The sequence below is a fragment of the Pantherophis guttatus genome, chromosome 1 (assembly GCF_059756535.1).
Source record: "Pantherophis guttatus breed Tessera chromosome 1, ASM5975653v1, whole genome shotgun sequence".
Taxonomy (NCBI): domain Eukaryota; kingdom Metazoa; phylum Chordata; class Lepidosauria; order Squamata; family Colubridae; genus Pantherophis; species Pantherophis guttatus.
This window is the reverse complement of record NC_142063.1, coordinates 209,561,394-209,576,377: the sequence shown is the minus strand read 5'-3', so window position 1 is coordinate 209,576,377 and position 14,984 is coordinate 209,561,394. Positions and strand designations below refer to the sequence as shown.

The window sequence follows — 14,984 nt, the reverse complement described above, 5'->3', positions numbered from 1 at the left end:
TCTTGCGTTTACTGAGTCCAAGAGATGCATAGGCCTTGTGCTGCATATATGTCCTTGCACTGCTCCTTCTCTCCTCCAGTTGGAAGTTTGTTTTAAGATTGGGGCTTCTTCTGATACTAGGAAGGAAAATTTCCAGGTATGGACATGATAAGAAATTATGGCTAATTAATCCATGAAGCACTGCTTATGGTTCACAATGGGAAAAAAGAGAAGATAATACAATGAGAGAATGCAAGGGTGCAAGTCTTACACATATTCTATCTTGGCTTAATAAGCTGAGAATTCTACATCAAAACTCGGCTGGCATTGGTTTACATCCATTATTCATAGCTCACTTATCTGCCTAAAGGCACAAGGCAAGCATTACGCATATAAATTTAAAAACTTAACAAAATTATTGTATATACATGTGCAGGCCTTGGTGAAAACCCTGCTAAATTGGTTAGAAAAGGAGTTTACCAGTCTCAGAAAGAACTGGCTAACTGGAACACACTCCTTGCTCCACACAACACATGCACTCGGTGTTGCAAAAGTTAAATGAACGTGGAGACCAAGGGGGGGGGTGTTGCACCAAGATCTTCACAGGCACACCGTCAAGAGTTATGACTGTTTAGAGATTATCCCAAAGAGTTATTCTGCATACAGCCACACACACACACGCACACACAAAAACCACCTCTCCCCAAAACACAACCCTCTTAACATAACAAAAAACAAAGGCACATAGACACTTTCATTATTTATATAGTCAAATTAAAAGGTACCTCTTAAAACTTTTTGAATGGTAATACAAGCACATAAATGGATGTCGTGCATTACGAAGTCAGTCATGTTATTGATACAAATCCACACACACTGCAGCAACAGGAAGAAATCAATTGTTATATCATGAAAATTATGCATCTTTACTAACACCACCACAAACTATTAAATTATGTAAACAAACACCTTCTCTAAATAATTTAAAAGTCCATTTCTCAAAGGGGGGGCATTACTGAAGCATTGCTCGAACTTGCTTCGAAGTGGATTCATCATTCAGGTGTTTTGTGGTGAACCTAAAAGTGAGAAAGACAAAAATCAAAAGGCTGGTATTACTTCCATGCAGAAAAGCAATTCTACACATCCCTTCACAGCAATAGAGCTGACTCCCAGATTTAATCTGTAGGGCTTTCGGTCTTAATTATATAACAATTTCCCCCAAAGCCATTTTGAGAATAACTGATAACTGATACCAAACACCATCTTTATACTCGCATTATACTACCGCAAATGCAAGATGAGCATGTAATGAGTAACCTTAAGAAATTCATGGATTGAAATGTGGCTTATGCTACTTTTACTATAAACCTAGTTACAAATGAGCTTGTGGTACTGCTTCTCTAATGCAGATATTGTATACTCCAAGCTCATCAACATTTCCTATTTTTCTCCAGCCTTGTCCCCATTTCCCTCCTTCCAAGTTTCTCTCGGGAGACCCGTTTCCTTGCAAAATGCAATCTACTTAACTAGTCAACCATATACCTCCATAGCTGATGTTTTAAAACCTGGAGATCCTGTGTAATAAGTAACTGTTCTTACTGTGAGCCAATATGCAGTTCACTCACGCCTGTCCTTTGGAGGGGTGGAGAACTGAATGCATCTAGAATAGCCAATTTAACAACTTTCACAGTGTGCAACCCAGTGATGGGATTCAAATTTTTTTACTACTGGTTCTGTGGGCGTGGCTTGGTGGGTGTGGCAGGGAAAGGATACTGTAAAATCTCCATTCCCTCCCCATTCCAGGGGAAGGTTACTGCAAAATTCCCATTTCCTCCCGATCAGCTGGGACTCAGGAGGCAGAGAATAGATGGGGGCGGGGCCAGTCAGAGGTGGTATTTACCGGTTCTCCAAACTACTCAAAATTTCCGCTACCGGTTCTCCAGAACTGGTCAGAACCTGCTGAATACCACCTCTGGTGCAACCTGGTTGAAGTAAGGCCACAGCTGTATGGGCAACTCCTGACATTTTTGATCCTAACAATTCTCTCTGTGCATGAAAGTAAGAGTCAAATTCAAGATGGAGAAGAAAAGTGGCCTCACTGAGTCCTATTTTCTCCTCCTCCTCCCCTTACAAAAAGAAAAGCAGCTCTTTTTTAGAAGCTTCCTCAAGTGAAGAAAATAATCTGATGGCTGACCTCATTCCTTTGTGGCAGTTTTACAATTAGTACGTTGTACAGTTTTGCAATTAGTACATTGAGGGGAAGGGGAAAATCATGCATTACGCCCCATAAAAATAAAATATTGTTGGTCCAGGAGGTACCTGAGAGCATTCAAAAGCCCTTCAACAGTGTCTGGTGACTGTTCTCTTAAAACCTTTATGCAACCCTTCATCTGTGAAAAAAAAGAAATGTGCAAGAAAAAAAGCCTGAATTTGGGTGCATGCAAAATACCCAAAGATAAGGAATGAAAACAATGAATTCTATCAGAATGGTGTATTTCCCTTGAGGGTTTTTTTGTTTTGTTTTTTTGCCCCCCTAAAAGAACGCTTGCTCTGCCAGACTCATGGGACAGAAAAGAGACAGGAAATAATTTGCTCTGCTCATCATACCCAGAGAGCCTTGCTGCCTTCAAATCAAGTCTTTATAAAACAGGACTCTCTCAGCAAATTATGCTTCAATTATGCCAAGAATCTCAGTCATTTTCCAACAAGATGACAACAATTTTTAGAAATACAATTACATGATCTCCCTGAATCCACGCCTCAAAATCTTCACATAGTTTTGAACGCTGTTTAGAGCTATTAGGCAGAGCTGAAACTCCATAAATGATTCCAACCCTACTTTTATCTAGGGAACACTGCCGCCACTATTTTCTAGACCTCTTATCTTCAGTTTCTGCAATAGGGGGTTTACCCAGCACTTTATCTCTCAATATTGCTTTGAGGAGTTAAAATGGTGGGGACAGAGGCAGGCATACACATTTGAAACGATAACAATATAAAAAGAAAAGTGTGACAAAGAAAACATCGCACTGGGAAATGCTCCTCATTTTCTTCCTTGTCCCCCGCTTTTCAAAATGCTGATGGTAAACTCTGAACCTAAAATTTATAGTACAGCCTTGGGCTCCAATAGCGGATGGGTCTTCTTTATCGGCTGGCCTGGGGGAATCTTCCACCATGAGGAGAGAAAAAGCAGCCACTGCTGTTGCAGTAGCAAGTGACAAAACTATCATCTTTATTAGCTGCTCAAGTTCCTGAAAGAACTAAGAACTTGCCTCCCGCTCCCAACAGCATACAGAGGCCAAATGCTCTACAAGGAAAAGCAGCAGAACTATATTATCTAAAGGTATCAACTCCGTCTCCAATCCACTTTATAAACAGCATAAAACATTTAACTGAGGCAGCTCATTTCCCTCTTTATCCCCATTTCTCTGCATCATTTTAAATTGTAAATCTGTGAACAGAGATTGCCACTGAGGGGCCCTGCGCTACTTCGGTAATCCTTTTAACCCAAGGCATTTAAACATGTTTCTGCTATATAGCTTGGCTTGGCTGGGTTTTACAGCTGCTTTAAATTTTATTATTTGCTTTTATTGTAATTTTATTATTGCAAAGAGTTTTATACTCAGTAATTAATTATCTAAAATGTTAGCATTTGGATAAGGTGCAGGTTGTCTTCAGGAAATTATTGAAAATTATTTTCCCGTGATATGGAATATTAGCGAGTTTCCAATTTTTTACTCCTTCTTTGCGTGTTAACGCAACATTTCATTGCATTTTATTCAGTACTGTAAACTGGTTTGAAATTCTTGCCATCCTATATGTCAGTGTAGAGATTTTAATCAAGTATTTTTAAGAGCAAATACCCAGCGTAAAGTTTTTTCTCTTTGCCATACAAATATGGTATGTTTTAAACCACCGCTGAACCCAACATAATCGTCTTTTTCCACAAGACCTGTGAATTTTTGCTAGGAATAAGAAAACCTTGCTGATCATTATTCTTACATCTATTTTTGAAGCCTTTGAGAAAGCTCCCACTGGATGAACGTGGTCGTAGAGAATAATTACCCCAACCATTACTCTCATGCAGAACATGAGGGTTTCTTCGCTGGTGAATCTACTTCTATATTCTCTGAAACATAAGAATTTTTTTTTTAATGGTATTAATGTTAGTATTTTTAAAACAAATATTATTTCAATACATTTCCATCTTTCAAATTAAAAATGCTTTACCTTCAATATCGTGTAGAAAAGAATTATTCAAGGGAGAATAACATAGAGGACAATATCAATGACTGTAAAGATTAGCAACAGTAGTCACTGGCAAAATAGAAGGCTTTGTAAAAAAAAAAGTATGAGAGAGAAGAGCAAAGAAGACAGAACTCAGAATGAACACAAAGGTTTGTTTCCTTTCCAATGAACATTTATTTCACATTGTTGATCCCAATTCTACCGCTGAAAGGAAGTGGGAGTGTTTGGTTCAGTCATAAAATGACTATAAGACACAAATAAAAATACAGGCGTGCCGATATCCTGCAGATGCACACATACTGTAGGCACAAACGCAAATGTCATTGCCCTTGATTTGGCTAAAGTTACTTCACACAATATTGTCTTTTAGAGCATTGTGTTGCATCCTGAAATCACGATACATTTAAAATGGAGAGCTGTGGAGGAGGATTAGTCTCTCGTTGCCACTTTGGTGTTGCAGAATCATTATAATATAACATTAATATGCTTTGATAAGTCGGGAAGCTCTTCCAGCAGTGGGAAAGTAACACCTTCACAGAAAACTGATACCTTCAGCTGGTGGGAGGATATAGAGGAACATAATGAACTAGATTAGTTGTTTGAAGTGAGGTAGGAGTGGGGAAGAGATAGCAAACGGGCCATTTGTTGCAACATCTTTGGGGGGGAGGAACTATTCTTTCTTGGCATCTGATGCAAGACTAAAAGGTATGCCTCCAGGATGGTTTACTTGTATCTTTTTAACATTACACAAATCTTTTAAAGTTATCTTAGGCATTCAGAACTTTCTGAGGAAATTAAATTAAAACCTGGCATAGGAAATTCATAATTCAGGAAAATGCAGGGAATATGTAACAATGTCTAATTTTAATCTTGCATTCTTTATGCTGCAAAATTGTTATTTTATAATGACTTTGAGAAAGCTGTGCATCAGCAATTTTAAAATTAATGGATCGATAGAAATGAAGTGTGTGTGAAATTTTTTTTTTAACACTATTCCATTTAAAAGTATTTTGGCTTTAAGCACTATTCTATTACCAAAACCTATTTGAAAAGAAGGTGCAAAGGAAGGATGAATAGGTAGGTTGCTGGATGATGAAGAAAAGTAACTGTTGGCATTTTCTATACATAGTCATTTCAGCATGGATGATGGGAGCAAGGTTCACTGAGTTTTCCTGATAGAATGACCAACATCAAAGCCTGTAAAAATACACAATCGGCTAAAAGGATAAGTCATGTGGAAAGTGACCTGTTTTAAAGATCTTTAACCTTTTCATCCTGCCATATTGTTTTCCACTCTCCCAACTAAATATTGAAGCTTTAAAAAAAAATAAGGATAACAAGCCAGTATAATTCATTTAAGGATTAATTTATAACACAGCATCGCCTGTTTCAATATTCAAAAGTATTTTAAAAATGCTTTTAGCTGTTCCTTGAAGAAAGAATACACTCAGAAAAGTGACTTATAAAAATACAAAATAAAAATGTGACTATTACAACCAGCAACCAGTAGCAATATGACTTTTTAAAATCATTTGATTGGAAGCAAACGAAGAAAGAAAACATTCCACTTAATGGACTACCCATATATACCTGTGTGAACAGAATGCAAGTTTCCACAAGCCTTTAATCTGTATTCAGCAGGACTTTCCTTGTGTTATGGTAGCCTCAGCAGGAGACAGTCACTGGGATCTTGTGGGGACCCAGAAACTAACAGGGGGCAGGCCTACTTACTACTTGTATGGGAGACTGCCAGGGCTACCTCAGAGGAAGGCAAAAGCAAGCCACTTCTAGGAGACGGCCAAGAAAACTACACTACTGTGTTCATAAAATCACCAAAAAATTGAACTCAGTTTGCAGGAGGCTTGATTTCACCAACTTAAAGTAAAAAGTATCTAGGTAAGTGATGATAGGTTCAATTGACTAGGAATTTCCCAGAGAAGAACAAGAGAGACCTTGGCATAACTTGTACTTTAACTCCAGAGGAAATCAAACGAGAACTAGACATTAGAAATGTTCAAGTTACTGCCAAACATGTCTGACATATACAGATTATCTCTAGATACAGCCAATGAAGTCACATATTTTCTGTTTAGTTCTGCGTTGAGGATTTCAAACACCAGCAAGCCAGTATTCACGGAAGTGCTGGGTCAGTAATGAATGATCAGCATGTTAGCCTACATTTTTACTTCAATGGCTCCTTCTTAATTCTTCTGACAGAAAACCATGGACAGCTCCTACTGTGATGTTTTTAATGCAGAAAGGAGTAGGCAACCTGTGCCATCAGGGCTGCATGCATCCTCAAAATCCTTTTCTAAAGCCACCAGAGCTTCCTATATCACAACTGCTGAAAATCATCAGGTCCTTTCCTTTTCAGGTAGGAAATAGTCATGCAAGCCCTCCAGAAAATCACAGCCTCCTGTGTGTGGTTCACTCCTACACACTTTGCCTAGATGCCCAAACTACCGTGACTCTTAGCCCCGCAAATATGACCAAACCAGCCCCAACATCTCAAATGTTTTTCACCCCTAGATATAGTGTTGAACAAGGGCCTTTGTCTTATTTCACTGTGGTTCAGATTGCAAAATACATCACCTACAGCTCGTGTGTGTTAGGGCTGTGGAGTGATTCATATTTGAGAGAGAAAAGATGATGGATGATAAGATGGACAGACATTAGATGATTGATGAAAAGATATAGCACCTGCTGGCAACTCATTAACAAGCTTATGCATTTTCCCAGCCAAAGTACAGACTCAATAAAAGTTTTTACAAGTAGTCCTTGACTTACAACTGGTTGTTTAGAGACCAACTGAAAGTACGTACTTATGACCCAGTTCCAAAGATCCCATGGTTTTGTGACCAGATTCTGGGCACTCTGCAACCAGCTAACATTTAAGACCATTTGCAGCATCCCCTGGTCATGTGACTGTGATTTAGGACATTTTTGCTGATAACCAGTTTACTTTACTTCCGGTTTTCGATGAAATGCCCCATAGCAAACAATGGATTTTACTTAATGACTGCAGATTCACTTAGCAACCATGGTGATTCTCTTAATGGCTGCCACAAAAAAGGTCATAAAATTGGTTTTGTCACACGCCTATGGAGATTCTCAATCATCCAGGTCATGGTTGTCCCAAAGGTGTTTTTTTTTCAAGAGGCAACTGGATTTGCTGGTCTTTCTTGGTGGGGAATGGAAGGATTTATACTCCTTGCAGAAAGCTGGTCATCTGCATTCTTTTTAGAGAGCCGTTGAGGCCACTTGGTGGTTTATCTGTGTCGTCAGGGTGACCACCATTCTATTCCTCACCATCCAGTCAGAGCTGAAGAAGCTTCTTGGATGAGGAGTGAAATGTCTTCAAAGAAAAACCAGAAAGTCCAGTTGCCTCTTGGAAAAAAGTACCTTTCGGTTTGTCACATGATGACCTGCTTTACGTACCCTCATGCTTTACAACCATAATAGGCAAGCTCCATTATGGACATAAGTCAAGGACTACCTGCATCTGATTTAAGGTAGTGTCAAAAGGTGTTCCATCTGCTTCCAATTGCCTTTCCCTTTCAGATCTGGATTGTGGTGCAGCTTTCATCCATGCCTTGCTTAATTGCTGATGAAGATAACGGAAGAGTCAGTGGAAGCTATTGGAGCACTGCCCACCAGCAAGCTGCTCATTCATTGCTAAACCAGAATCTTGGCAAAAGATGATTTGATTTTTTTTTAAAAAAATCATTTCCTTATTATAGCAACATTGATACATATGTCCATTGCTCATAACTTACGGTGTTTCCAGCATGACTTTACATACACTGGCCATCGTGCTTAGACAATCTGTTGTGTTCTCAATTGGCAACGTTTTATTCTACAAAAGTTAAAACAAGCCAACAAAAGAGGTCAGTTAGGGTCAGTCTAGACTTCTGATTCGATTTTGAGCTTTCTGAAAGAAATTAAAACTTTTGCTCACTTCTACAACAAAATGGGTGGTAGCATTACTCAGCGTTTTCAGAACCGGTGTAGCTTCTGCGTAGAACAGTGACATCCTGTTAGCCATCTCATTGTTCACTTCACTCTCAATGTCAAGCTGTTTAAAACATGAGAGAAGATGAGTGTTATTTGCTTTTTTAGAAAAGCGCTTTTCATACATAAATATATGAGAGGTTCCAGCTCATATTCAAAGTACAAAAATGTTCCAAGCCTTGTAACCAAGATTGCAAAATTATGCAATCTTTGTGTCCTAAGGAAAGCTGGAATTCTGGTTTTTTAAACAGTATTTCTCCTTTAGGGAAACAGCTTTTGAAGTGGATTTTCAAAAGCATTGTATAGCACTAGGCAAGTTGTTGTGTTCAAAGAAAAACTTAAAATACTACTATTTTTCATTGTTATGAACATATATGGTAACTTTATATACATACACACACGTGTGTGTGTGTGTATGTTACCATTAACATATGGCTTTTCCATGCTAATCAGATTATCTAGTTTAGCAATCAGAAGAAAACATCTAACCCCACTGCACAGAGGGATTCCGGGATGTGTTTTGATCCCTGTGAACAAAGAAGTAGCAGCACAATAGAAGTCTAAAGGCAGAATCTCAAAATTTAAAAAAAATGACTGACACCATGCAAAGAAAACATTTCACAATTTTCAAAAAAAACAACAACATATTTATAAAGTTATAAGCACGCCATTCAAAATCATTATCTCCTGCTGATGTCAGCTGCATCTACAGCGGTGGATTTTTTTTTTTCAAAAGCATCCCTGCTACAACACTTTTAAGCAAAACAGGCAAAAACAAAACTCGTTGATTTAACCCACATAAATGTAAACAAAATTTCCCTTTAGCATAACTACAAAAATTATAAACAATGTGGCAGGGAGGAAAGGTAGTAGAGTAGTAGAGCCTGGATGGTTTAGATCAGGGGTGTCAAATTCCATTTCATTGAGGACCGCATCAGGGTTGTGTTTGACCTTGGGGGGGCGGGGGCTGGGGGGGCATGGCCAGGGTAGGCATGGCCAACTCGACGTTACTTGTGTCAGAGGCCTGAACACTCTGCCAGTGGAAACAGGTTCCTGAGCTCCATTTTCGGCTACAACAGCCTCCTGCAACCCTCTGCCAGCGAAAACAGAGCCTGGGAGTGTCACTGATGGCCCTCGCGAGCTCCATTTTCAGCTGCGATGGCCTCCTGCAACCCTCTGCCAGGGCTGCACTCAGCCCTCCCGAGCTCCATTTTCACTGGCAGAGGCACCATGGGCTGGTCCTTTACTTTTCCAGGGCAGCCCCGCAGGCCAAATCTAAGCACCCCGTGGGCTGGATCCATGGTGAAATCCAAATTTTTTTATTACCGGTTCTGTGGGCGTGGCATGGCTTGGTAGGTGTGGTTTGGTGGGCGTGGCAGGGGAAGGATACTGCAAAATCCCCATTCCCTCCCCACTCCTGGGGGAAGGATATTGCAAAATCCCCATTCCCTCCCCACTCCTGGGGGAAGGATATTGCAAAATCTCTATTTCCACCTCACTCTGGGGCCAGCCAGAGGTGGCATTCGCCGGTTCTCCGAACTGCTCAAAATTTCCACTACCGGTTCTCCAAAACCTGTCAGGACCTGCTGGATTTCACCCCTGGCCGGATCCAGCCCCCAGGCCTTGAATTTAACACCCCTGGTTTAGGTAATATTCAGAGAAATAGGCCAAGTTGATTCTCTAACTTAGTATGATGGAGTTTCCTATTGTTATGCCTAATTGTCTCATAAATGAAATCCCCAATTCTGGAAAGAAACATTTTACTCACATGCATATTGTTTATTCTGTTGCGATTTAATGTCCTTCTATAATAGCTAAAGTCGTTTTGAATTGCTGGGTTTCTCATCTGAAACAACAAAAGGAAGATCAACTTCAATGTTCTTACAGAGAACCGACAATTAAAACATTCTGCATTGTCCAAGTATTGCTTTCTCCTTACTAACCTTAAGTTCATCAAAGCGGAGAGTAAAATGCAAGATCTCTGCAAACTGTTTTGCTAGGGCTTGCTCTCGCTCTAAGTGTTGAGTTGGTGTGTAGGGTGGACAAGTCAAGGATTCTAATAAGCTCTGCAATGCTTTTTCTGGAAAAAGAACACCAAAATATTCAATTTTGTTTCATTTTTTAAAAAAGGAATCTTCCTGCTGCTTTAGAAAAGCGATTGCTTAAACATTCCAAAAATGTTCAGTTGCATAATTGAAGGCTACTTGGAGGAAAACAGCAAAATACACTGCTCAAAAAAATAAAGGGAACACAAGCAGAAGACATCCGAGATCTGAATGAATGAAATAGCCTTATTAAACACTTTGTTCGTTACATACAGTACTTTTGTGTTCCCTTTAGTTGTTTGAGCAGTGTATAAACTACTGTATGTAAAGAACAAAGTATTTAATAAGGCTATTTCATTCATTCAGATCTCGGATGTCTTCTGCTTGTGTTCCCTTTATTTTTTTGAGCAGTATACTTTAAATGTTAAATAATTTACAATTTATAGAAACAAGTGATAAAACTTTTAGAGGAAAGGATAAGCTTTAATCTTTCACCATTTACTGTTCAGTAAGGAATATGGAGTAGCCCAGTGCAAGATTTCAACACAACTCTTAGAGAGATCAAATCTGGAAGCTGATGCTTGTTGTAAACTCAACCAGTGTCAGGGACTGGGGTAGGAGAAGGGAAAGAGGGGAAAAAAAGACCTTATGGTATAACTACATGGGACTGCAATTCAAACAGGTGAAAAAAGTATATACTGTATTAGCATTCTTCTTGTCTGAATTTGATAGATAGTCCTCGACTTAATAGCTGCAATTGGGATCGGATTTTTTTGTCGTAAGTCAGCACAGTCATAATGCAAGTCACCGTATGACCAGACTCAATTTTATGAACATTTTACTGCAGTTATTAAACGAATCATGGCTGTTAAATGAATCATGTGGTCATAAAGCAAATCCAGCTTCCACAACTGAATTCTCTGTTAAAAACTGGCTGTTGCAAATTGCAATCAGGTGACTGCAAAATGTTGAAATTAGTCACAAGTGTGAGCTGGATGCCATATGCCCAAATTGCAGTCACATGAGCACAGGGATGGTGCACAGTCATACATGCAAGGACAGATCATAAATCACTTTTTCCAAGGCTGACGTAACTTTGAACCATTGTTAAATGAATGGCTCTTAAGTCGATGAGCCTGTTAAGGCTTATAGAATTGACATTGATAACTATGGCCAGTCTGCAACTAATTAATCTCATGGAATAGAATTTAGAAAGCTAATGCTACCGTATTTATTAGTATTCAAGTACCACAAGTTTACTTTTTAGTTTTTGTTGCAGCAAATCAACATGGCTCTTCTTTTGCATGCTTTATCTTTCTGGATGTTTTAATAGGTATGAGTAATTGGCAGCCTGCAATTCACAAGCTTTTTTTTTAAAAAAAACAAAACTCTTTAAACTTTCACAGCCCTTAGAAGCTCTGCTTCTAAAGTCTGGTAACAAACTAACAAGTAATAAATTTGTGCCAGTTTTTGACAGCAAACTAACAAAATCAACTAAATTATAAATCCTGGGAAAAGTGCAGAATTTTCCCTTTTCTAAAACCCAATAAGAACTGCATTTTTTTTTAAAAAAAACAAACCTGTTTAATAAAAATTATTTTTTTAAAAAAAGAACTGCATTTCAAACTTGATAAATTCAGATCACCATCTATGATACCATCATTCTATCCTTGCAATTCTAGCAATTAAAAAAAATAGCAAGAAGCTTAGTTTTCGACAGCCTCCAAGGTACTGTATGTATCGCTGCTCTAACTACATTCTTCGAAGAATTCATGCACACAATGTTCAGAGATGCCTATATCCAAGGAAAAAAATGTAACAGGGCAGTAGAAAATGTCCAATAATATTCACAAAAGTTCATGAGCTAGCCAGTTCTTGAGAGCATAAAAGAAAGAACCTCACCTAGTCTGAGAGAAAATTCATAGAACCGCTTTAACCTCACAACCAGAGGGCATACTGAATTCCATGCTCTTTCCTGCAGCTGAATATCATTCGGGTTTTGTATTGCCTGGAAAACAGTAAAAACTTGAAAAAAACTTCATTTATTTAACGTCACAGTGCCATCCTGTCCTTCCCATGAATGAACAGTCAGAATGAAAGCTAATTCTCATACACTATGGCATTTGTCTTTCTCTCAAAGAATTTAGTGTGTCCCATTTTTTTTTTAAATCCCAGAAGCTTTTGACAAGAAATCTCTTCCAACTTTTGGCAAGAGTGGTTTGCCCCTATTTTAGGAGTTAATGGGATGAACGAGAGGAAATTTGTTGGGATGGGGAGACAATATATATATATATACAGTCCTTCAACAGAACATGTATATATACATACATACATATGTACACTGATTTATTAGGATGAATTTCACTGAGAGATCTTAATTATTTTGTCAATTTCTTACTTTTTAAAATATCTTTTCTCTTTTCCCCCTCTCTCTACTTCTTTAAATAAATAAGATAATAATTTAAACAATGCCTATTTCGAGTCAAGGGAATAAGAGTCTGTTTTATTAGCCCCCTCCATATCTATGGAGATTCTCAGTCATCCAAGTCATGGTTGTCCCAAAGGTGCTTTTTCAAAAGGCAACTGGACTTTGTTTTTTCTTGAAGTTGTTGATTCAATTCTCATCCCAGAAACACAAATCAATTGCTGGTCTGGCAAGTATGCTAGAAACTTTTTGGCCACTATTCACTTCTCAGGTCCCATTATTATTGAGTTTAATAACAAATAACCTTAGGAACAAAGTCTTATCTGATGCAAATGTATACATCTGTATATATCCACAGACTGAACTACTAGTTTCTAATTAACAATAGGAAAGTGTAACACTCTTAAATTTAAATTAGATTATCATTTTGATAATTTCCCACAATAATTGGCTGCAGTGATAGGGGTTTTTTTTTGGTTTTAGTTCCCAAAAGGAGATCTCTGCAAATGTCTCTTAAAATGTGAATAGCTCTTCATTTTAAATTTTCAGTTTTGCATATTATAATTCCAAGAAATCCTGGCTGCATTGTTTCAATACAAAAAAAAAATTACATAAATCGCACACTTGCGTTTAATTTGCTTCTTGAGAATATATTGTTTTCCTATAATATAACTGAACGCACATCTCTAATCTCTTGTCCAGCTCCTTTGTAAGACTGCAGGTCTGAAAGCATATTTTCTGAGTCCTGTAAAACAGCGTTGACTTGGTTCCATATTTCCCTTTCTCCATCAGTAGGCTGAGCATCTAGATAAAACATAAAAAGCAAGTATTGCAAAAAGCAGACAACTGTAATCGGGACAATAATACAAAGTATAATTATTGTCAACTAAAATTCATTGGTTATTTGATCCACATTTTACTACTTTCATATAATTCTTGTGACTATCCATTTTCAGATCCATTTCATTAAATTATAACCAAGATCAAAATTTGCGCTTCTTGCCACTCATACATACAAATAGGAAGAACTATTTGCAATTTTTAAAATTGTAATTGATTAACCAAAGTTGACATCAAAGATGTCCCTGGACTAAAGTCAGCCTAGGTAAGGAAGGTGAACTTTTAATTTTTTAATTAAACTTTATATGCATCTCCAGGAATGTGATTTATTCAATGAGTAAAGAGTTCTCCCTGTTTCCAGTCTAAATAGTCCAGTGTTGTGTCTTGCCGATTACTCTTTTCATTTTTACTTCAGTAGCAAAATTATTGCCCTATAACATCAAATTTAGAAGAAAATTGTTAAATTAAGTATATCAGTTAGAATTATGACTTTAAAAAAAGAATTAAAAATTAGCAATTTCTTTTGGACTCCAAAAGTCCACCCACAATAGTGACATTTTCAAGAGACTGGAAATACCTAGAAGCCTCCTTGTGTCCCTCAATATTTAATTTAAACCAGGTATTTGCTTGGTATTTGACATGCTGTATATTGTTGTTGTTTTTTCCTGAAAATATCGTAGGAATGACAGTAGTGTTGGGAACACGTCTTTATCAAGAATCCAGGTGCTATTCCCAGTACAATCTGAGCCACAAACATTTTTCTAGGCACAAATCTTTATAATGAACCTGTTGGATTGTTTGTCCATTCTATACCGAGACTAAATGAATGAAGGTTTTACTATGGTCTTAGATCAAAGTACTACTAAAATACAATTGATATAGAGCACAGATTAATTGATAATGCGATGGTATCCAACTGAAAGAGAGAAAGAAAGGGGCCATATTAAAGTCATCTCAGTCAGCAGAACTGGGGAGGGAGCAGCTCCAATACCCAGATGCAAAGAGAGGGGGTATGACTTTTCCCACCCTTCTTGTGGTGAGTGACGGTAGCAGAGGGAAGCCTTCTCTATCCATACAATGTTCTAAATCATGGGATGGAAGGAGAGCTTGTCTGGATAAAGGCTCCACAGTAAACACTGAGGTTCTCCAGAAGCCCATTCCTCATAACTATACTCCCTGAAGGACTAGTTCATCATTGGCTACATAAAACTGGATATGTGGATCACTATTTTTAGAAACTAAATATATCACTAGATGAAGGTATAGGTAAGCACATAATCAATTCTTCCAGACCCAGGAAAGCCAATCCATGCTATATATATATATCCTGAATTCTGCATAGATCATCTGGAAAAAACCCCTCTCCTGCCATCCTTCACGTAATCATCTTCTAACAGACGAGACCACACTATCTGAATGTGCCTGTTGACTGAGCC

The 14,984-nt window shown here is 38.1% G+C and overlaps 1 protein-coding gene across 6 annotated transcripts in view; it reads right to left on the bottom strand.

Annotated features, from left to right (window-relative positions):
- Positions 1 to 726: 726 nt before the first annotated feature.
- The window catches only part of CYRIA (CYFIP related Rac1 interactor A), a 70,796-nt gene continuing 56,538 nt past the window's right edge, over positions 727 to 14,984 (bottom strand). For all 6 annotated transcript variants that reach the window (XM_034432138.3, XM_034432137.3, XM_034432136.3 and 3 more), the window contains 9 exons: positions 13,391 to 13,512; positions 12,186 to 12,291; positions 10,182 to 10,318; positions 10,007 to 10,084; positions 8,186 to 8,302; positions 8,004 to 8,083; positions 3,982 to 4,108; positions 2,299 to 2,369; positions 727 to 1,055 (listed from right to left, as the gene is read on the bottom strand). In XM_034432138.3, coding sequence (XP_034288029.1) covers positions 992 to 1,055; positions 2,299 to 2,369; positions 3,982 to 4,108; positions 8,004 to 8,083; positions 8,186 to 8,302; positions 10,007 to 10,084; positions 10,182 to 10,318; positions 12,186 to 12,291; positions 13,391 to 13,441 — 831 coding nt within the window. In that variant the 5' untranslated portion in view covers positions 13,442 to 13,512 and the 3' untranslated portion in view covers positions 727 to 991. The remainder of the gene's footprint in view (positions 1,056 to 2,298; positions 2,370 to 3,981; positions 4,109 to 8,003; positions 8,084 to 8,185; positions 8,303 to 10,006; positions 10,085 to 10,181; positions 10,319 to 12,185; positions 12,292 to 13,390; positions 13,513 to 14,984) is intronic.